At 46.0% G+C, this 22,065-nt stretch overlaps 2 protein-coding genes across 2 annotated transcripts in view; both read right to left on the bottom strand.

Annotated features, from left to right (window-relative positions):
* The window catches only part of LOC147609375 (nuclear pore complex protein NUP98A-like), a 40,466-nt gene extending 30,000 nt beyond the window's left edge, over window positions 1-10,466 (bottom strand). Inside the window, exon 1 of the mRNA XM_086787918.1 lies at window positions 10,444-10,466. The gene's annotated coding sequence lies outside the window, so the exon portion shown is untranslated. The remainder of the gene's footprint in view (window positions 1-10,443) is intronic.
* Window positions 2,520-5,158, bottom strand: LOC147609376 (uncharacterized). The gene is made up of 3 exons (XM_086787643.1): window positions 3,744-5,158; window positions 3,333-3,648; window positions 2,520-3,202 (listed from the first exon to the last, which is right to left on the bottom strand). The coding sequence occupies exons 1-3, from the start codon at window positions 5,156-5,158 to the stop codon at window positions 2,777-2,779; spliced, it is 2,157 nt and encodes a 718-aa protein (XP_086643769.1). The 3' UTR covers window positions 2,520-2,776.
* Window positions 10,467-22,065: the final 11,599 nt, after the last annotated feature.

The following is a 22,065-nucleotide window of genomic DNA, read 5'->3' as shown; positions in this document are numbered from 1 at the left end:
AAAATGACAACTTGTCTATCCACTGATAGACCCAAATCTGCAAGTAGCTTTCTCAACCAAGCTACCTCACATGCTGACATAGCAGCATCTCTGTACTCGACCTCTGTACTGGATAGAGCAACCGTAGGCTGCTTCTTGCTACTCCAAGTCACAACAGCACTCCGCAAAGAAAACATGAAGCCGCTAGTAGATCTTCTATCTGAGATACTACCAGCCCAATCAGCATCTGTGTATCCATGTACACATATCTCTGTCCCAGTTTCATAAAATAGTCCACAATGCAAAGTAGACCTCACATACCTCAGTATGCGTCTCAATGCATCCAAATGCGGCTTCCGTGGAACCTGCATAAACTGACTCACCAACCCAACAGCATAGCTCAAATCCGGCCTGGTGATCGTCATGTAGATCAAGCTTCCTACTATGCGCCTATACATAGTAGGATCCTCCAAAATCTCTCCTGAATCTGCACTCAACTTGCCATTCTGATCCAATGGCACTGAGATAGGCTTACAGCCTGTCATACCATACTTGGACAACATGTCCAAACCATACTGTCTCTGCAGTAATCCAATACCATGTGGTGACCTAATCACCTCAATGCCCAAGAAATATCTGAGCTCCCCCAGATCCTTCATCTCAAACTTCTGTCTAAGCAAGATCTTTACATCAAAGATCTCTGCATCATGGTCCCCCGTAATGATCAGGTCATCTACATAGATGACAACAAGCACAACCCCTCTATCACTGTGTCTCACATACAGCGAGAAATCTGCATTGGCTACATGAAAGCCAATAGTGACAAGATATTCATAAATCTTATCAGACCATGCTCTTGGTGCTTGTTTTAAGCCATACAAGGCTTTCTTCAACCTGCAAACATGCTCGGGGTGACTCACATCCTCATAACCAGGTGGCTGCAACATATACACCTCTTCCTGCAAATCCCCATGCAAGAATGCATTCTTTACATCCATGTGATGTAAAGACCATTGCTTTGACGCAGCCACTACCATCACAACTCTCACCATTGCCATCTTGGCAACTGGGCTGAAAGTTTCCTCATAATCAATGCCATATGTCTGCGCATATCCTTTGGCTACCAATCTAGCCTTGTACCTGCTTATGGTTCCATCACTGTTATGTTTTACTTTGTACACCCACTTGCATCCAATGGCTTTCTTGCCTTCAGGCAATTGCACTAAATCCCAAGTCTCATTTTCATATAGTGCATCCATCTCCTCATCCATAGCTTTCTCCCAACACACATTTCCAACAACCTCATCAATGCATGTGAGCTCTACAACCTGTACAACTTTTGCCATGTATGCATAGTGATGTGCCACATAACCATCATAGGTAAACCTCTGCACAAGATTCTTCACTCAAGGCGGCGGCGACAGTAGCGAAGAGAGAGAGAGTGCGACTGTAGCGAAGAGAGAGCATGGCGGCTAGCTCTTACCGGAAGGTTGAGGTCGTACGGCCTCCAGAGTCCAGACGCAAGACACAGACACAAGACGCAAGCACGCCGCCCCAAAAAAAAAGTACGGATCGATCTGTACGTACGGATCCCCGTACGGTACGGATTGGATCCGTACGTATGTTTTGATCCTACCTTGCTAACAGCTTCTTTTTCAGTAGCATACCAGCTACTCATCTCATCAAAAACAACATCCCTGCTTACCCTCAACTCACGTGTAGCAGGGTTATAATACCTGTATCCCTTTTGCTCAAGGGAATATCCAATAAACACACATTTTTCAGCTTTTGGATCCAGCTTAGTTCTCAGCTCATCTGGCACATGCACATATGCAATGCATCCAAAGACTTTCAGATGAGACAAATTAGGTTTTCTGCCAGTAAACCTCTCCTCTGGAATTACATCATGTATGGCTGCAGTTGGAGACCTGTTCATGATGTAAACTGCTGTAGAAACAACCTCAGCCCAATAGCTATGCAGCATATTCTTCTCTCCCATCAATGCTCGCGCAATCTCAGCAATGTGCCTGTTTTTTCACTCAGCAACTCCATTTTGCTGCGAAGTGTATCTGCATGTAAACTATCTCCGAATACCATTCTTCTTCAAAAATTCAGAGAACTCATTGGAGAAGTACTCTCCCCCTCCATCTGACCATAGTTGCCACACGTTTTTTGAAACGCGTTTTTGAAACGTGTTTGAAACGTTTCAAAAACGTTTCAAACAAATTTCCAAAAGTTTTTTAAAAGTTTTTTTCAAATTTTTTTTCAGGTGTTTTTTCCAGGTTTTTTTTAGGGGGGTGTCCATAAATTTATGTTTGGTACAGTTTAATGCTAAAATCTACATTCAACTTTCATATACATGAATCATGATACATCATGAATGATGAATCCATGATTCAAATTTCATACTGAATCCTGATTCTTAATACATCATACATGATTACAATTTACATCATACAATGATCATACATGTAACATGAATCATGATACATCATACATGATACATGGCAGTCTTCAGGAATCAGGAATTAGATCATAGATGGCAAAAACCCATATAATTATTAATAGCATAACCAGTTTGAAGTTACAAGTTACAACTTACAACATACTAAGCAACATACTAAGCACTAGTGAATAGTGTCAAATGATAAATCTGAAATCTGAAATACAGATGTCTGTACCGAAAGACCAAATACAAAAACTCTGAAAAAACAAATGGTCTCCAATGTCTGGAGTCTGGACTCTCAACTCTAGACTCAAGTGTCAAGAGTCAAGAGTCACTAGTAGTAACTAGTAACTACTCAGCATCATCCTCCTCTGAGGAATGTGAGTCTGTGTCGTAAGAAGATGAAGCCTCAGCCTCAGCCTCAGCACTCGTAGATGCATGATCTGCTGATGTCGGTGCCCGTGATCGTGTCATAGTAGCTGGTGCCATCATCTCCTCGTATAGCATGGCATAGATGTCGCGCTCCTCAGCAGGGATCTCTGGTACGTCCTTCACTTTCTCTATGTCGATCTTGTCGACATTCACTTGGCGCGGCTCAATGGGATTGCCTTGCTGCTCAATTAAACGGAGGTTGCAATGACAATACACCAACCGTTCTAATTGAGCAGTGGACAATTTGTTCCTCTTCTTTGTATGGAAGAGGGCCCATGTGCTCCAGTTTCTCTCACATGGACCAGAGCTGCAATCCTGTGAGAGGACTCGTAATGCAAGGCGTTTCTGTCAAAAGATAACAGAAAACTTTATAAATAATAAGAAGAAACAACTTATATAAGTTGTAAGTACTAAGTTGTTACTTCAAAGTGCAAACTTATTACATGTAAGTTGTAACTTGTCAGTGGGCACTTACCAGAACTGGAGTACCGATGCCATATTTCTCCCACCAAGAGACTGGCTGAAGCTGAGTCTCTCTCAAAACTGCAGTGGCTCTCCCAAAGGCATGACTCCCATTCCGAAATACTAGGAGCTCATCCTCTAACTTCCTGAGGAGCTGAACATCACCTCCAGTCCAGGTCTGGATGTAAGACTGCCATCCCTCTTCTAGCTCCTCATTGTTGAACTGCTCCTCATTCCGCCATAGTGGGTGTAGTATATGGGCAACCGCATGGATTGGCCTATGAAACCAATCCCATCTACGGTTCCACACCTCCCTGATGTCCTGGATCCTGTTCAACGACACTTGGAAGCATGGAATTAATATCAATGTATAATGTGGCCACTGGCAACTAAAAGAACAACAATGACATACAATGATACATACCTCTCAGCTGATAGTATAGTGCATCGATCTAGGGCCTCTCCAATGCGGTCCATGAACTCATATAAGAGTCCAAGGGTGCTGCCCTCCATGTCCGTAATGCGAAGCACACTATATATAGGCTGAGTGGCCGTGACAAGTGCAAGGGCCTCAGCCCACCAAGTGTCTCGCATTACCGCGCGCACAAATGCTACTGCCTTGGGATGCTCTCTATCATCCCATGCCATCCACTCCTGAGAGACAACAGTGCGGAGTAAACCTGTACGGACCCGCACAAGCCTCTCAACCACAATGAGCATGTAAGCAAACCTGGTGTTTGAGGGCTTCAACAACTCCAAATCACTGTGTGCACGAAACATAGCTAAAACCTTTGGCCTCTTGGTGACAAACTTCACCATGCTCCGAGAAGTACTAAAGAGGTCGGCAATCCACCCAATTTTGGCCACATCCTCTATCAAGAGGTCCAAGCTGTGTGATGCACATGGAGTCCACACTATCTTTGGAAACTCATCCTCTAACATCCTGCCCATAGATACACAATTTGACCCATTATCTGTAACTACCTGCACTATGTTCTCTGGGCCAATCTCTAGCACTGCCTCACGCAAATGTCTCCATATGAATGCTCCAGTAACAACTGTACCTGGAACCGAGGCATCAATGGCACGCAAAAACATTGTGCCCTTACAACAGGACACCAAAATGTTATATACATTTCTCTTTCTCATGTCTGTCCAGCCATCACAAAGCAATGTGCATCCATATTTCTGCCAGGTTGCCTTCAAAGGCTCCATCTCAAGCTCCACTGCCTTCTTCTCCTTCCTTAAGTGGGTTTTGCGAAGGGACTCATAAGATGGACCCTCCCACTCATACCCAATGCGGCTGATAGCTTTAATGGCCTTCTTCCAACGAGGAGTACGCACGACGTGAAATGACAAAGCGCATTGTATAAACAACTTTGTCAATTCACGTGTGGCCTCCTTGACAGCTTGCTTTTGTATGCCTGCTTTAATGCCTGCCCTCTTTAGAGAAGGCACGGTGGGCAATGAAGATCTGTGGGCTACAGGAATGGAGCTAGACCCACCTGCTTGACTCTGCAAATCATCCTCTGTCCTAGCTCTTTTGGACACATCACCTACAGAATCTGTATCCTGTACATCATCATCAATAGGCTGAATTCCCTTTGCTGCTTCATGTTCTCTCTTCCATTGCTGAAGAGACGCTACAACCTCTCTTGGTACTTGACTGCAAGGGCCAATGCCTTCCCCTCTTACTCCTGTAAAATGGGCCTTTACCCTAATAATAGACCCACCTGACACTTTGGCACAAAAATTGCATTTCCACCTTTCTGTGCCTGAACCCCCATATCTGCTCACAGGAGTTACGTGGTTCCACATGGCATCCTTAGCCCGAGGCATGATGAATGAATGAAGAAATTTGGGCAACCTGGCAAGAAATGCCCAAATTTCAAATCTGAAATTTGGTCCAAAATCAGAAAAAATCAGCATTTAGGGTTATTAAAAACCTGAGAAGCAGGGTGCGTAGGGGCCGGAGGAGTAGGCTTGGTGCGTAGGCAAGGTGTGCATGCACCAATGTAGGCAACCTGGCAAAAAATGCCCAAATTTCAAATCTGAAATTTGGTCCAAAATCAGAAAAAATCAGGATTTAGGGTTAGTACAAACCTGTTACCTACGGTGCGTAGGGGCCGGGGGAGAAGGACTGGTGCGTAGGTAGGGGTGCAAGCAAACCTGGAAGACTTCAAAGGCTGGAAACGTCTCTTTCAAGCGTCACTTTCAAAACTGAAATGCCAGGAGATACTGCATCGTACGTTTTCTATCATAAAAAAAAACTGGCCCAGCAAAAAAACGCGTTTCAAACGTTTGAAACGTTTGCACGTTTCAAACGAGTAGCCTAAAGTTTGAAACGCGTTTTTTTGCAACTATGCATCTGACCTTAGACACTTTACATATTTCCCTGTTTGCTTTTCAACCATAACTCTGAAATTCTGAAAATGAGTGAACACCTCACCCTTCTCCTTCATGAAGTATACCCACACTTTCCTTGTGTGGTCATCAATAAATGTCACATAATACCTGCAGCCTCCCATAGACATAGTCTTCGTAAGACCCCATACATCTGAATGCACAACATCTAGTGTATTTATGCTCACATTTCTGTCACGTGGAAATACATGCTTTGTTTGCTTTCCAAATTGGCATGCTTCACATATTTTCTGCATACCTTCAACTTTAAACTTTGGCAGCCCTGTCACAATTCCTTTAGTCTGCATAGACTTCATTCTCTGCACATTCACATGTCCAATTCTTTTATGCCAAATGTCTGTGTTTGCAACAATTCCTGAACCATTTGCAAACATCGCAGCACTCACTTCAGGCATGTTTACATTCAATGTAAACATTCTGCCCACTCTGTTGCCTTTTGCAACCAACCTGCACTTGTCTTTAAAGTCTTCAACATAACAACCATCAGGGTTAAACCGAACCTGCAAACCCTGCTCAATCATCTGGCCAACTGAAACCAGATTCTTTATTATGTTCGGAACATGAAGTACATCTGCAAGATACTTCACTTTGCCATCCTGCATAGACAATGGCACATCTCCAACATGGGCAATTGGATGAGCAGTGTCATCCCCTGTTTCCACAAAACCTGGTCTTTCAAGGTTTGTCATCTCCTTGAACCACTCCCCATGACTTGTCATGTGGTTCGAAGCACCCGAATCAACGTACCATACATCATCTTTATGTGCTGCTTCAACATTTTCAGACATGGCATTAACGACATGCTGCATAACAAACAACCTTTCATTATCCTCATTATTTCTGCTCGAGGATGCATAGTTGTTTTGCTGCAATTTTTCATTTTGCATGTCAGCCTGCTTCTTATAACAATCTGCCAACACATGTCCAGACTTACCACAATAAAAGCATCCACGTGTATCATTATACTGCCTTTGCCGATTTTCACGACCTCTTTGACCCCCCCTGCCTCTGAATTAGCCTCTTCCACCTGCGTGTTGTTGTTGTTGTGAATTCTGGGACTGTTGTTGTTGCTGCTGCTGGCCATAATTCTGATTACCTGTTCGACCACCTCCTTGGCCGCGTCCACGGCCTCCTCTATCTCGTCCTCTTCCTGAACTTGTGTAGAAGGCCTGTTGCTCTGAACTGTTTTTGTTTTATAAAGGCTGTTGGTCTTCACCCAAGCTCTTCTCTTCTATAATCAACATAGACACCAAATCTGTGAAATTGGAAATGTTTTCCCGAGTCTAAATAGACGTCTTGAACGCCTTGTATTACGTAGACAGACTTCCACCTTATCATCATCATCTACTGAAACGCCAATAGATGCAAGGGATTCCACGATACCCTTGATCTTCAATGCATAGTCATTCACAGACATACTCTTTTTCTCCACAGTATGAAGTTCATTCTTCAACTATATCTTTCGTGCCTTAGTATTCGTTTCATAGAGTTTTACCAAGGTGTCCCACGCCTCCTTGGGGGACTTGGCATCCTGTATGTGCCCAATCATGGTGTCCTGTATACTAATAGAGAGCCAATACATAACTTTTCTAGCTCCTTGGTTCCAATCCTTGAACTCTTTCACATCTGCAACAGTCGGATTGATCTCCGGTATCTCCGGTGCCTCTTCATGCTCACCTTCTATATAGTCCCAATAACCCTTTCCCATCAGGAAATTTGTCAGCCTGAACCTCCATGCATCGAAGTTGTTCTTATCAAGCTTCTCAGCAACAATCTGGTTTATGCCATCATTTAATATCTTGCCAGACACACAAATTTATCACAAACAACACTCTGGTTTGTCCTGCACAAACTCCTGTATTTTCTACAAGCGGTACTGTACTACACTCAAATGTCACAACCAGTGACCTCAATGTGCATACATACACCCAATGGCAACTGTTGACCTCCTTGCAACACACACAATGTTTGCACAACCAATCTGTCTTCTTGCAGTTCTTAAAACAGAGTTCTGCAGAGAATTGATGACTTACCCGCAGTGCTCGAAATCGCTTGCTTTCTGAAAAACGGAGGTCGTAACTCGCCGAAACGCGTTTTCGGCCTGAAAAGTTCTATCCAATAGTTGCCCTATAGCTTTACTCCCTCGTACCGCTTCCTTTGCTTCTCTTGCTTGCAGCTCAGCCCTTAGCATGAACCAAGCTCTGATACCACGAAAAGATGCAGGGGAGAAGAGAGCTTGAGCTCTTGCAAGCACACACACACTCACAAAACCCTAAAAGAGAACACACAAGGTGAGAGGCTGAAAATCTTCTTTTTCTTCACTCAACACTCAACACACCATATACAAAGATAAGAGTACACACATATGAAAAAGGTACTCAACCAAATACATACTAGGATTCTCTATAGTGTGAACCCAACTAAAATGAGCTGGCGCTATAACTATGCCAGTCTCTAGAATGACTGCCACACAGCCTGTCATCCCACTGGCCGCATATCACCCATGATCTCACCAACCATGCCAGTGGTGTAAGTGTGGGGCCTATCCCCCAGGCGGGTCATCAGTGTCCACTGCCTCACTAGATGAGCTCGATATCTCAACATAGTACCCTTGGAAGGTAGAGAGGGAATAATGTACAGGTGTGTCTACTGTATGGTATGTTGTGCTCTGATGGGAGTTCTCTTATGAGAGACAGTTGGGAGTCTGTGTTGTGATGTAGGAGCACTAGATGTGTCAGGGTGTGGTGCTATTCAAAGGGTGAGAGGCTATTCATAAGGTGAGAGGCTATGGATGGTTATGGCAGCCTTGATCATGGGAGAAAGCTTCTATATGCAGAACTCATGTGAAAGAGTTTTTGATGTGAACAATGGCTGGACTTGTATGTGGATGCCAAGTGGATATAAAGCCATGATGCAGGGTCTTTGCAGGCTTCAGGAGATCTACTGTGATGGCTGAGTTTCCAGCCTTATTGTAATCAAAGCTCTCTTAATCAATTAAAGAAAAACCGCAAGAGGCACCACTACGTTTTGGGGCCAATCAGTGTCCGTGTACTGTTTGCAGGAGCACTCTAGCTCCCCCTGTTTGTTTTCCTTTTCTTGGTCCTCAAAGGTGTTGAAGTGTTTTGTGTGCAAGTTTGTTTTTGCACTGCCCTTTGGTTTTTTTTGTCTGAAGAACCGAGGCCGGTTTACATCCACGCTCAGCAAGTTAAGTGGGAATCATATTTGCATTTAGTTCAAGCAATTCTAAATGATTCATTTTCTTCAGCTATTGGCAAGATTCCTTATGAAGCAACGTTTGGAAGACCATTCCAGTCGCTATTGACCAAAACCTCGTCTTCAGTACCTGAAGCGAACATAATGACGGAGTTGTACCAGGAGATTTTGGAATCAATTAAAGACAGGTTGGCTAAAGCGTAGGAGGCCTATACTCGACAGGCCAATAAAGACCGAAGCGATGTGAAGTTCTCGGAAGAAGGAGATTGAGTTTATCTTCGGATTATGAAGCAACGACTGAAACAGGTGGGCAAGCGATGCCCAAAGTTATAGTTCAGGAGCTTCGGACCTTTTCCTATCTAGAGAAAGATCAACGAGGTTGAAGCTACCTCCGAGCTCGACTATGCATAATGTGTTCCATGTCAATTGGCTAAAACCATATGTAGGTCCGATCACTTCAGATATTAAAGATGAAGCGGAACTAGACATAGTTAACGAAGCTAAAGTGATGGTTTCAAAATAGATCCTTTTGTACCGCTTCAAGCATGGCTCAAGCCGAAGACAAAGACAGTTCCTCACGAAGTTTCAAGACTGAGAGACTCATGAAACGGTTTGGCTTAACAAAGACTTCTTCAATGACTATCCGATTTTATTGACGGACTATCTGGAGGCTATGCAGCTCCCGTCAAGTTAAGCAAGAGGGGATGTCACGTGCATCCTGCACTTGGATGCCACGTAGACATATTTGAACTGAAGGTGCAAGACCTGGAGTGGAATTTGATCCCATGTGAGCCCCAGTTTGGAACGAGTTAGCCAAGGTTCCACTCTAAGCGTCCAAGGTCAGGCGTACAAGTCTTGTACATGGTCTTGGTCAAGTGTGCATTGTCCTACACATGAAGCAGTGCCAATTCATATTGTGAGTCTCCCTCTCGAATGATGTCAGGTGTCCTGAGTGTTTGGTTTGCAACTAGATACTAGGCATTTGTAGGTTGCATGTAGAAGGGAGCCAGCCCTTAGGGCTACCCCAGAAAAGGGATGGTATCCCTTGAATGGGCAAGGGGTAGGCCTTGTGCCACCCCAAGGGGCCAACAAGGCCCATGGCTTTGCCCACCAACCCATTGAAGGGCTAGGCAGGCTGGAAAGGACTTTTTCCAAACCTAGACTTGTGCCACTCCTGAAGAAAAAACATTTTTGCAGGTTCACTAGGGTCTGATATCAAGTGTAGAACACGTGTCTATGTGTGAGAAATAGAGAAGAGTGCAGCAGAATCACAGCGGCCTGAAACTATTGTTTGTATTATGTACAAAAAAGGGACGATTACAACCGGAGTCTTTGTACACAAGAGAGACTGAGAGTGAGAACACAGCCCAAACGACCTGCTGAACACCGCCTAGCTAGCTTGAGTGTAGAGAAACGCTCTGCTGAGACTAGTGCTGACCACATGCAGATGATTATGATGATTTGGCTACCCACGTATATATACGCACCAACGGTTTGTTTTCCTGCTGTCTGCTAGGTCCACGACACAACCCTTGCATAAGGCTGTGTGAGAGTATCTTTTTTTTTAACCTTCAACGCTTGAAAACAAGCAACTAAGTTTTGCAGAGAAAAAAAAGGCCAATTTAAGGAAGGTAGCCGATCGCCGCGTTGGGAACTCGGGAGATCGCTCCTCAGCAAGAGAAAGAATTTACCTTTGTGCTGTAGATTTGAAGAGCACCCTGGTGGTGGCTGGAAGCGCCGGGCTTCGATACTATTGTGCCGAGGGAGATGATTTGGCAGTTTCTCTAATAAAAATCACACTTCAACTTTTTTTCCAAAAAAAAAAAAACGCACTGAAACCCGACTGGTCGTTAATGCACGCCTTCTTCATATGCCAGCCATGGTGTCTCAAAGCAGATGAGGCTTTATTATTATAAGCCTCCTTCCTAACCTTTGAAAAAAATTATTACAACTAATTGAATAATATGGAACTGCTACCATATTGAAATTATTGAATTTCCTAATCTAGCATGATCAAAGAGGAAAAGCAACATGATTAAGTTGATCACTAACTTTGATTAGAGAGAAAAGTAAAAGTGTAGCTTTTTGGAAAAAAGACTAGCTCCATATTATTAAAATCTAAAGGAGGTTACATGCTTTTATAGCTTTTCCAAATATGGGACCAAAATTTTGTTTGCACATTAAAAGCAACCTTAGTCTCAGTTAATTAATAGTGTGAGCGCAACCTTAGGCTGAGTCAGGTTATGTCTAGAATCTTCCCTTAACTGCCTTATTGCACGTATAAAAGGTGGCCCGTTTTTTTTTCTTTGTCGCTGCACATGGCCATCGGCCTCGAACGAGAGAGAGAGAGAGAGAGAGAGAGTTTTTCCACCTGGTGCTCGCTCGTTTTTTTCACATGCTGCTCGGTCACTAGCTGGTGCTCGTTGGGTGGTTGGGTACCTTAGGCTTAGCTAAGGTATTAACACAAATAGGGACATTTGTCACTTTCTTTCACTCCTTTTGACATATATAATGCACGACTCATGACTTCAGACTTTTTGACACCTAGATGCTTGACTTGCCACTTTCTAGAGTTGCCACCTTTCCCTTTAACTTTCTAGAGTTGCCACCTTTCCCTTTAACTTTCTAGGCGGATCTCGACGGTATTATAAGGTGTGTGCAAGATCTCTAGATGTTACCTTGTGATGTCAACTCAGATAGATGTGTAGGATTTGGGATCTCGACAGTATCATAAGATGTGTGCAAGACCTTTAGATGTTGCCTTGTGATATCAACTCCCATAGATGTGTAGGATTCGCTCATGTATCGAAAGTGAGAGACTTGGATCTTCATCTGTTGTTGGGTTGGTCCTCTTTTCAGCTTCAAAAGCGACTATTCATTGAGGTTTGGGGCATTTTCTACCTTATCTGCAAATGATCATGGGTTAGTTTATCAACCGATTAACTTCATACAATAGGCCCAAAAAGGCTATGCCATCTCATGGGTTAGTGGGGGTTTAAGAAGATGGAGGTTGGGAGAGGTAAGGTGGTGGGTTGGGAAAAAAAGAAGAAGAGGGTGGGGGGTTAATGTGCTCAGATGGAGGTGGGTCTTGGGAAGCTAAAGGAGTAGAAGGAAGGATGAGGGAGGGAGGGAACCTTAGTGCCGTTGAGGAGGATTACATGGGATTAGAGGAGAGCCAATGATGCCTCATAAAAGAGATCATCAAGGGGATACTGCATTAGGGATAAGGAGCTTGGTTTTACAAAGGTCTCCTTATAGATGACTCCATTAGTCTTTGAGCTCACTCACAGCTACCAAGAGGAGGACGAGAGGAAGAGGAAGAGGGATTTAGGGTTCTCTCTGGGAAGTATACCCACCAAGGACTAGTCTCACTCACCACCTAGACATGCAAGCCTTATGCTTAACACTATCTACTATGCTAGACTACCTTTGTGCTGCATAACCCTTTAAATCAGCCATGCTCTCTCACACTCACACCACACTACTCTAACAACTCATAGTAACAGACAAGATATTCTTCATAATCTTATCTGATACACATCTACCTTCCTCTCAGTTCACAAAGGAGATATAACCTACACAATACACTGATTATCTAGACGTGCAAGCCTTCTGCTTAACACTATCTACTATGCTAGACTACCTCGTGCTGCATAACCCTTCAAATCAACCACGCTCTCTCACTCACACCACACTACTCTAACAAACTCATAGTAAAATAGACAAGATATTCTTCATAATCTTATCCAATACATAGACTAACGTCCTCTTAGCTCACAAAGGAGATATAACCTACACAATACACTAACTATCATCCTCTCAGTTCACAAAGGAGATGTAACCTACACAATACACTGACTATTATCATCTCAGTTCACTAAGCTTATCCAATATAGAGAGTATCTTCCTCTCAGCTCAATAATCTTATCCAATACACAGACTATCTTCCTCTCAATTTGATAAGGTTATTCAATACACAGACTATCTTTCTCTCAGTTCAATAAGCTTATCCAATACACAAACTATCTTCCTCTCAGTTCATAGAGGAGAACGTGCTACTCTCGTATCTAGGTGTGAGGGGTGGATTCCTCCTTCATCACAATACACATAATGTGCATTATATAAGTTTCAACCTCCCGGTAACACCTCACTGCCGAGAGGCTACCTCGATATCCACACACCTTAGGCTATTGGAGAATGGGAGCTGCTGACAGTATCCTCTTGAGATTTAGGAATGCCTCTTGACAGGATCTAGACCAAACATATTCTACATCCTTCATCGACTATACAGAGGCACTGCCACATTTGCTCGGAACCCCATGAATCTACTATGCCATTTGATTAGCCCCAGGAATCCTGCAAGCTCTTTGGCATTCTTGGGCGGCTACAGCTTCACAATGATTGTGACCTTGGTCGGATCCACTTCAAGCCCTTATGCAGAGGCAAACACTATCTAGAGTTCATCAAGGAAGGGGATATTGTGCTTAACAAAGATCTCCCCTCACTTTGGGAAAGGGAGCAAAAGATAGTGCTCAAGAGAGATCTCCCCTCACCTTGGGAAAGGGAGCAAAAGATAGTGCTCAAGAGAGATCTCCCCTCACCTTGGGAAAGGGAGCAAAAGATAGTGCTCAAGAGAGATCTCCCCTCACCTTGGGAAAGGGAGGGAGATGTGCAAGCCATGAGTAGCCTAGCTTAGTGGCCATGCATATCGTGAGTGCACACAACCGTTAATAGACTTGGTGGTCGGAGAAGTATGAGGGCACGAGTGGTGACAATAAAGGCTAGGGATGGAGAGCTTAAAGAGCACCAGCAATGGCAGAAACTGTTGGTGTCGAGAATCTCGGAGAGAATGGCTGTGGGGTCGGTGAGGTGGGGGAGCTCGAAGAGAAATTGTAGTGGCTAGTGAGGTTAAAAACTCAGTGAAGATGGTAGAGATGAGGACAGAGTGTGGAGGACCTAGTTATCCATCTATAGGTCACCCACCACCACTACTCCATTCACTATCCCGGTGAATGTTGACTGGGTAATCTACAGCATTGCCTCTTTGTGTGTGTCCCTCATCTTCTACATCTCCAAGTTTTTTGTGTTGATGGTCTCATTGAGTGTTCGTACTTTTTTTGCATTTGCTTTATTGCTTTGTTCTCTTTCTTGTTGAAGTTGCAGCACTCTTTGTTCAGCATCCTTAAGGGCTGCGGATATTGTTTTCAGGCTGCCTTGTAGTTCTTCTTCCTTAGCGTGGAAGGTATTATGGAACTCTTGTAGCTGTTGAGCCTGGATGCTTGCTCATTCCTTGTTGTGTGCCACTTCTCTTTGAATCTGCTCCTTTGCCTGTTCCAATTGCGCTTTCAAGTTTGTATTTTCCTTTATTCTTTGTACCAAGGTTTGGTTGAGAATAAGATTATTACTTTCGAGTGTTTGGTATCTCACTTCCTGCTCCTCCGCAACCTTTAAGCTTTTTAGGATTTCATCTCTGTGTGTTGCTTCTGCTATTGTTAGATGCTCTTGGAGTGTTTGAACTTGATTGGTTGCATCTTGGACTTGCTTCCATAGTGTCGTATTTTTGTCATGAAGCATATGAGTGGTCAGGAGATGACATCGCCGCACTCTCTGCTCTTGTTCCCAAAGAAAGCACTGGTTTTTGCTGCTCCTTCAAGTTCAGAGTGTGGCAACTGTAAGATACCATCCAGGCCTTCCATAGTCTCATGAAGGAATTTGTCGTAATCCATGTTATGAAGGAAGGACGTCTCTAGAAACCCCTCCGCATCATCCAAACATTGCCTCTCACTGGGGCTCGGTGTCTCCTCAATTCTTTGTTGCTTTCCTGTATCCAGTCATTCTTCGGGGAGTCCTTCTTGTAGTGATGTGGCTTCTTCATGGCTTTGGTGCTCTTCTTCTGGAAAGTTTTCTTGTTGAGTCTCTTTATGCAGCTCAGCGGAAGCAGGTGTATCTGACATGGTTGAATTCCGTAGACAGGAAAGGTTTTTGAAAATCAATTGTGCCAGATTTGGAGGTGGGGTTTGTTGATGTGTCTTTGCTACCGTCCCCTCTGGAGGTGCTGATAAGCTGAAACTTGTTGCTTCCCGCCTGCCCTAGTACTTCTTGGTAAGATGCTATTTCCTGGGCTAGCTCGGCCTCTATTCTCTGTGTTTCCTCTGCAACATCAGGCATTATTCCCCTCATTTTTCTTTCAGTTTTCTTCCTTCTGCCTTTCTTGAGCTCCTTCATGATTTCCTTTGTGTCTATCAATAAGGCTTGTCCTTCCTACGTTTCTTCAAAGGTAAGTGGTGGTGGTGCTATTTGTATTGCTAGTTGCATCTGTTCTTTCGGTTTTGGATCTGGAAGAGGCCACTGTGCTATATGATTCAACACCTTTGTCATCAAGTACGGATTGCATACCTTTGACTAGTGTGCCTTTAGATAATTCTCCATTTCTCTATGGATATAATACGCCCAATCATCTTCTCTTTCTTCATGTAATTTAGCTGTCTTGTTAAGGGGAGCCTTGTTGTACCTATCCACTGGTTTACTTGCCTTATGAGTGATATTGCTCTACAATCCTTTTCTATCACCTCATCTTTGATGCTGTCATACTTAGCCCCGTTGGAGTTGTAAGAACTTTTCTTCAGCATGGCGTCTAGGGGCATCTTTTCGTAATTGTGAGAGTGTATCTTAAGAGATGGTGGTAACTATAGGGCCTCCCATATTCAAATCTTCTGAGATTAGAATCTGTTTTGTGGTTCCATCTACTTTAGTCACCCTTTCCCCTCTTAGTGGCCTTGTTGTATGACTTGAGTTACTCCGCACACAATTCTGTATCGATGGTTCGGGTAGACATTCTACCATCCGCCCTAGGCCAACTTTCTCTAGTTTGTCCTTGACTTATGCATCCTCCAAGATCTATAAGCACTCAGGGCTATGGTACTGCAGAGCTATCTTTCCATAAGCAGTCTGGACTTCCTTGCTTATGATGGAGCCATGGAACGCCTGTGCATACTGACCCAAATAGCTCAATTTTGGGCCCCTATGGGTCTTTTCTTTTTGCTAACTAGTAATCCAGTTACAGTGGCTTGTGTCACTACTAGAGTTTCCTTAGCTTCTGGGTCAGAGGTGGCTGAGGTCAACATCTATAATAATGAGAAGAAGGATAGTCTGATGACTAGTGAGAGCATGTGACATGCCTCATTGTTTTCTCTTCTTCTATTTGGAACCAGTTCACGACGTGAACTATTTTGTATAGAGTGTGTGCAAGGTTGATGCCTTACATTCCTTTCATGCTCAAACGCTCAATCATATATTCAAAAGTTGGTTGGATGAAGTGAATGATCATTTTTCATTTTAACTCGTTTTTACCTTGTATCCATTTTTGAGTAATGGATACCTTTGTAGTTTCATTTGTTTATTGCCATGGGAACCAAGGTGGTACTTTAGCACTTCTAGGCATTTGTTGTTGCAATCGTTTTAACTCTGTGTGAGAGTACTTGATCTTTCCCTCCATTCAACTGAAGAGTGCTACTACTGAATCCTGTTGATTGGGATTTGTATTTGTGTCCATTTGTTGCACCTTTTCCTTCTTCTTCTTAATAACATTGCCTAGCTCCTCTATTGTGGTGGGGGTACAAGTCGCGGGTTTGTTATCTTTAGTTCATCCTGTTGAATTGGCTTCTTTCTCCACACCAATGTTTTTGCATTCTTGCCGTCAATCAGACCACTTTTCGTTCGTCAATTGTGAATGTTTTGAAATGGTATGGTAGTGAAAGCAGGTCTAGTTTATCCTCATCCTCACTTTTTGTTTTAGCCATCACCTTCGTAGTCTCTCGCTTGGCTTCTGCCAAAGCTTTGTTTCATTTTCGGCGCCTAGCTTTCGTAAGCTTAGGCTTTTCCAATTTTCGAAGGGTGACTTCCTCCCTATGTTTCCCTTCAAGGGATATATTTCTCAATTCCTCACCCTAATTCTTAGAAAACTTGTCATGCACCTTAGTAGCTTCAAGGTATCTCATCCGCCATGGGTTTTCTTCGTAGTAGGGTGTTTTGTCGAGCGATATACCGTTTTTGCTTTCGCCATCTTCTAAGGCGTTGGGCACTGGTACGACCTTCTGATCCAATCCTTTCTATGCTTGAAAATTCCTCCTTTGATTCCTCCTAAATAGGTTGCCAATTGACCATACATACAAAGGTAGTGGGAACAGTCCCAGATTCCAAGTATTGGGTTCCTCGGGGTTGCATCACATCTATGGTGGCTAGCACATGCATTCAATTTTCACTGAAATCCAGAGGAGGAAGAGATGCATACATTTCTGCTTCCTCTTCCTCTTTGGAAATTTCCACCGTGGGCTAGCATATTTGTACGGATGTGGTTTGCTCAGTTGTGACCGAATCATTACCAAATAGTTGCCCTTCCATGGGGTGTGCTTTCCATGTCAGCATATATATCTTTAGAATTTATGAGTCCCTTCAAACATACACATGGTCTAATGCCCAATTATGCACCAATTTGGATTTCCTCATAAAGGGTCTCCCCAATATTATGTCATAGGAGTCTGGTTGGTGCAAAAAGTCCATTACCACAAATTTATGATGGTAGCGCAACGCGACCTTGCTCGAGCACCGCAGAGGAGACCTACCATGCCGATTCTGGCTTCACGGATATCCTCTATCCGCAGTCGGCTGAGTAGTCTCGACACTAGACAATGCTCGGAGGCTTTTGACTACTCCTTCACATGGCTTTTTGGAGCGGAGGGCCCCCATGAGCCAGCACCCATCAGAGTTCATGTGGTGATACCTCCCGGCCCGAGGGGAGGAGACACTTGATTCAGCGGTGGCCTTCTCCTTCCCTCTCTGTGGCACTAGCGACCAAGAGTGGACTCTGGATCTCGCTCTTAGCATTCTGAAGACTCAGGCAGTTGAGTTTTCTCACCATGTGAGCGATCTGGAGGTGACAGATGTGATAGGCCGACTCTGGGAGCTGGCTCATTTCTTTGATTCCGGGAGTGCGGATGCCTCCGGGGTTCGCCACTTGATGGTTCACATAGTGGCAGACCTAGCACGCGACCCTGGATATGTATGTATACACGAGGTTGCTCTCTCTGAGCGGGAGGCAGTCGCCATGGGACACAGCCACCACTGGCACCTGATCCGAGATTCTTGCAGCACACTGGGTGGGCAGATTCGTAGCCGCTCGGATGGGGACTATTCTCCATCCAAGCCGCTTGCGAAGGCCCGCCATACGGCTGAGACAGCCTCCACCTCAGCAGGTCATCCATGAGGATCATCTCATGGAATGTACAGGGCCTTGGCGGCGCACACTATGTACGTTATCGTGGTTGCTTGAGGCAGGAGCTTCAGAGATGCCTGGTTGGGGGCAGTATTGATATTCTGATGATGCAGGAGCACCATTTGAGTGAGAGCAGGATTCAGAGATATGGTTCCGTGATGCCTGGCAGATGGGACACATTTTGGTCTGCAGGGTTTGGCCCCTTGGGTGGGCAGGGAGGAGTATGTATGGTCATTGCGGATGTATGGCGGCAGGCCATTGTGGATCGCGGGGTCATTGTGCCTGGTAGAGCACAGTATGTTATTCTGAGGATGCACGATGAACTCTTTGGCGTGCTCAATGTCTATGCGCCCAGCCATGCTAGTGCCAGAGCAGAGTTCTGGACCCTTGTTACAGATGCATTGCCCGAGGCCGCACATTGGTGTGTCGGAGGAGACTTCAACATGCTTGAGGACCCGGCCGATAGGGTGGGAGGCAGTCATGTTACAGTGCATGGCACGGAGCTTGCAGCTTGGGAGCGATTTTGCATGACACTGCGGATCACTGATGCATGGCAGCATGAGGCTTTCTCCCGCTCTCAGGATAGTCTTAGTTTTTCTTGGTCGGATCGCCGGCAGGGAGGGACTAATCTATCACGGATTGATCGCTTCTATGTGGGCGACAGGTTCGGGGAGCGTGGGAGCTTCGTTGGCATTCTCGCTGGCACTTCTTTTTCAGACCATGCGCCAGTTATTTTGACACTGGAGGAGAGGACACGGGAGACTAGCTTGTAGTTGAGGATCCTAGAGAGGATACTTACAGATTCCAGTCTTTCTGAGGACATTGAGAGGATATGGCATGATAGCCAGAGCTCTGACCTGGATGTAGCAGGCCAGTGTGCCCAGGGACTCATCGAGCTCAGCTCTTTTTTGCACGTTGTAGCCTTGACACGGCTGGGAGAGACACGAGAGCGGGAGAGTCGCTTGAGACGTAGCCTTGCTTCGCTCCAGCGCCTTCAGGAGCAGTAGCCTACATGTGAGTGGGTGGCGTCCGAGCCGAGCCAGGCAGCCAGGAGGTTAGAGAGGCAGAGGAGCAGAGACATGAGTTCTACTATCATCGCTAGGCCTCACAGTGGATGCAGCTTGGTGATAGAGTGACTGGGGAGTTCTTTCAGATTACCGGACCCCGCCATGCTCGAGCAGGTGTCCGCCAACTTAGGAGACAGGACGGCTCGTTAGCCACTGAGCCCGGGGAGATTAGAGCCATTGTCACTGAGTTCTATAGAGATCTGCTTTCATCGGAGCCAGCCACGTGATGCTTGCAGACAGACTGTGTGGGCCCATGTGCAGAGGAGGGTCACAGATCGTATGCGCACAGTTCTAGGTGAGCCTCTTTCAGAGGATGAGCTTGTTGAGGCTTTGAGGGTCCTTCCACGCCATAGTTGCCCTGGGGAGGACGGATTGACGCCTACCTTTTTTATGCGCTATTGGGACATTTTGGGGCCAGGCCTCTGCAGGGGCTTTCAGTATGTTTTGGACACTGGGGTGATGCCACAGAGCTTTTCAGAGGGCTTGATCTTTCTTATCCCCAAGGGGGAGGGAGTGTCCGATGATATTCGGCAGTGGAGACTTATTACGATCCTCAATACTGTCTACAAGGCCTTAAGTTTGAGGATCCATGGCCAGGAGGCCAATCTTCAGAGGGCAGAGCAGTCGCTACAGGTTTTTGGTGCAGCTTCGGGAGCTTTGATCAATTGGCGCAAGACAGTGGCCTTTTGGATCAGTAGCGCTCCCACTCCGGCATGGAGCCCAGACCCGGGTTTTAAATGGATTCCTCCTGGAACAGCAGTGCGGTATTTGGGTTGCCAGATTGGACTTGATTTGTCACATGAGCAGCAGATTGCCCTGCTTCTTCTGAGCATTCGGAAGAAGCTTTTGTATTGGAGTATAGCTCGGCTGTCCTTGGCTGGGAGGGTGGTGGTGACAAATCAGGTCCTTTTAGCGACCATGTGGTACATCACGTCTTGTTGGATCTTCTCGAGCTCTTGCATCAGCCAGGTACAGAGGCTGATCAGGAACTTTCTTTGGTTTGGGCGGGACGGTCAGCTAGCGCGTGCTAAGGTTGCTTGGGTAGTTATTACTCTTCCGCTGGCCCAGGGGGCTTGGGCATTATAGATCCAGTTGATCAGAGTAGAGCCTTATTGGGGAAGCTTATTGTTCGGGGGTTGCTTCCAGGCCGCGCTGAGCCTTGGAAGGAGCTTCTTTTTCAGTGACTGCAGGCTAGGGCTCCTCCAGCAGGGGGCACTTGGGCACCAGAGATACGATGGATCTTCATAGAGATGAGGAGGACAATCCTCAGTAGAGGATGGGAGGACAGATTTGCCTTGAGCATCCTGCGAGCTTGGGAGCTGCTGAGACCGGGGCTTTCTCAGAGACCTCCTACTTGTGATGAGGAGCGGGCCAGACAGCCGCTCATCTGGAGCCCCGCGGTACGCACTGATGAGCAGGGTCATATGCTGGGTTCTCGGCCTCGTCTAGCCTGGGGACCATTGGCGGCAGGCCCAGCACGCAGTTTTGGAAACTGGCAGGCCTTCTGCAGTCTCCCAGAGGAGGTCCAGGTGGAGAGACTGAGTCACTTCAGAGGGGGGCTGATTATGAGGGATGACATTCACACTCACTGAGGAGTGGTTCACGCCTTTCGAGCCAGCGGCCCCATGGTGGATGGGAGCCTTTACACAGTTGGAGATCCTGATTGCTGTCAGAGCTTGCACTGAGGATGGTAGATGCCTCTACTATGAGATCCAAGATGAGGGCAGACTTCAGAGAGTGGAGATGGAGTCGCCTTTGGTTGTAGAGTGCATCCTTCAGAGGATACGGGTAATGGCCACCGCTTCCCGGAAGTGGCATATTGATCCAGACCCTGCAGATGTGGACTCTGATTGGCGCATTTGGGCATATGCTACGCGCCCCTTGGCCCGGCTCCGCCAGTGGGACCCTGGCGAGTGCGAGTGGCATGATCCTTATGCGTCCCCTGAGGCCACAGAGATTACCTTTTTCCAGTACACTGTTCGGTTGGGGAGGCATATTTTGATTGCGAGGAGGATGGTCTCTCCAGCCGCATCGGAGCATTGGCGGCTACAGGGACTCTCACAGGAGTTCCTGGAGGATTTTTGGGCCAGGCTTTGGGCTAGTCGCAGGATCTCGACTTTCCAGTGGTTGGCTGGTTGCCCACAGGGGCTTTGCAATTGGCACCTGGCTTGTCTACAGTGGTCTTCCGGTGGCCTGCGTCCGATGTGGCCACCCATTGGAGACACAGAGACACTGCCTATGGGACTGTTCACAGGTGCAGCAGATTTGGCTGAGGATGCTGCGCATTTTGGCCCCCCTCTCTCCAGAGGGCATGTATACGTGGGGTGCCGCTGCTTGGTCGACTTCGTCAGGGCCTGCTCTGGGATACGAGACGGAGCAGGACAGCCACGCCATCAGATTCATTAGGGGCCAGCCTCGCCTTCTTCCTTCACCGGATTTCTCATCCGTCGAACACAGGAGAGGGATCTACGATGGGAGCTCCTCAGCAGCCTCACCATCTGGTTCACCTGGAGAGCCTGGTGTTTCAGGGCCTTTGAGGGGAGACTGGAGCCACCAGCAGAGATTGTTCGGGGGATTTGGCAGGAGCTGATCCACACCCTGCGAGGACAGTAGTATGACCGCATCCGGGGCGGATGCGGCAATCTTGTGGCGCCAGGCCTTCCACACCACTTGGCGCAACGGCCCCTTCTATACACTACACGCGGGAGTCCCTCGCTGGCATTACAGGCCACCTGTTTGGCTTTTCCCCTCTCCTATTGTATGATATAGCT

Source organism: Cibotium barometz, chromosome 51 (genome assembly GCF_041138505.1).
Source record: "Cibotium barometz isolate CiBa-2024 chromosome 51, ASM4113850v1, whole genome shotgun sequence".
Taxonomy (NCBI): Eukaryota; Viridiplantae; Streptophyta; class Polypodiopsida; order Cyatheales; family Cibotiaceae; genus Cibotium; species Cibotium barometz.
Note: the sequence above shows the minus strand (reverse complement) of the source record. Positions and strands in the feature narration are given on the sequence as shown.

Excerpts from the sequence above, each read along its gene's own strand:
- LOC147609376 (XM_086787643.1), bottom strand. The coding sequence starts at position 5,158 with ATGCCTCGGGCTAAGGATGCCATGTGGAACCACGTAACTCCTGTGAGC. Across the intron at positions 3,649-3,743 it reads ACTATACTATCAGCTGAGAG|GATCCAGGACATCAGGGAGG; the intron begins GTATGTATCATT and ends GTCGTTGAACAG. Across the intron at positions 3,203-3,332 it reads GCATCGGTACTCCAGTTCTG|AAACGCCTTGCATTACGAGT; the intron begins GTAAGTGCCCAC and ends ATCTTTTGACAG.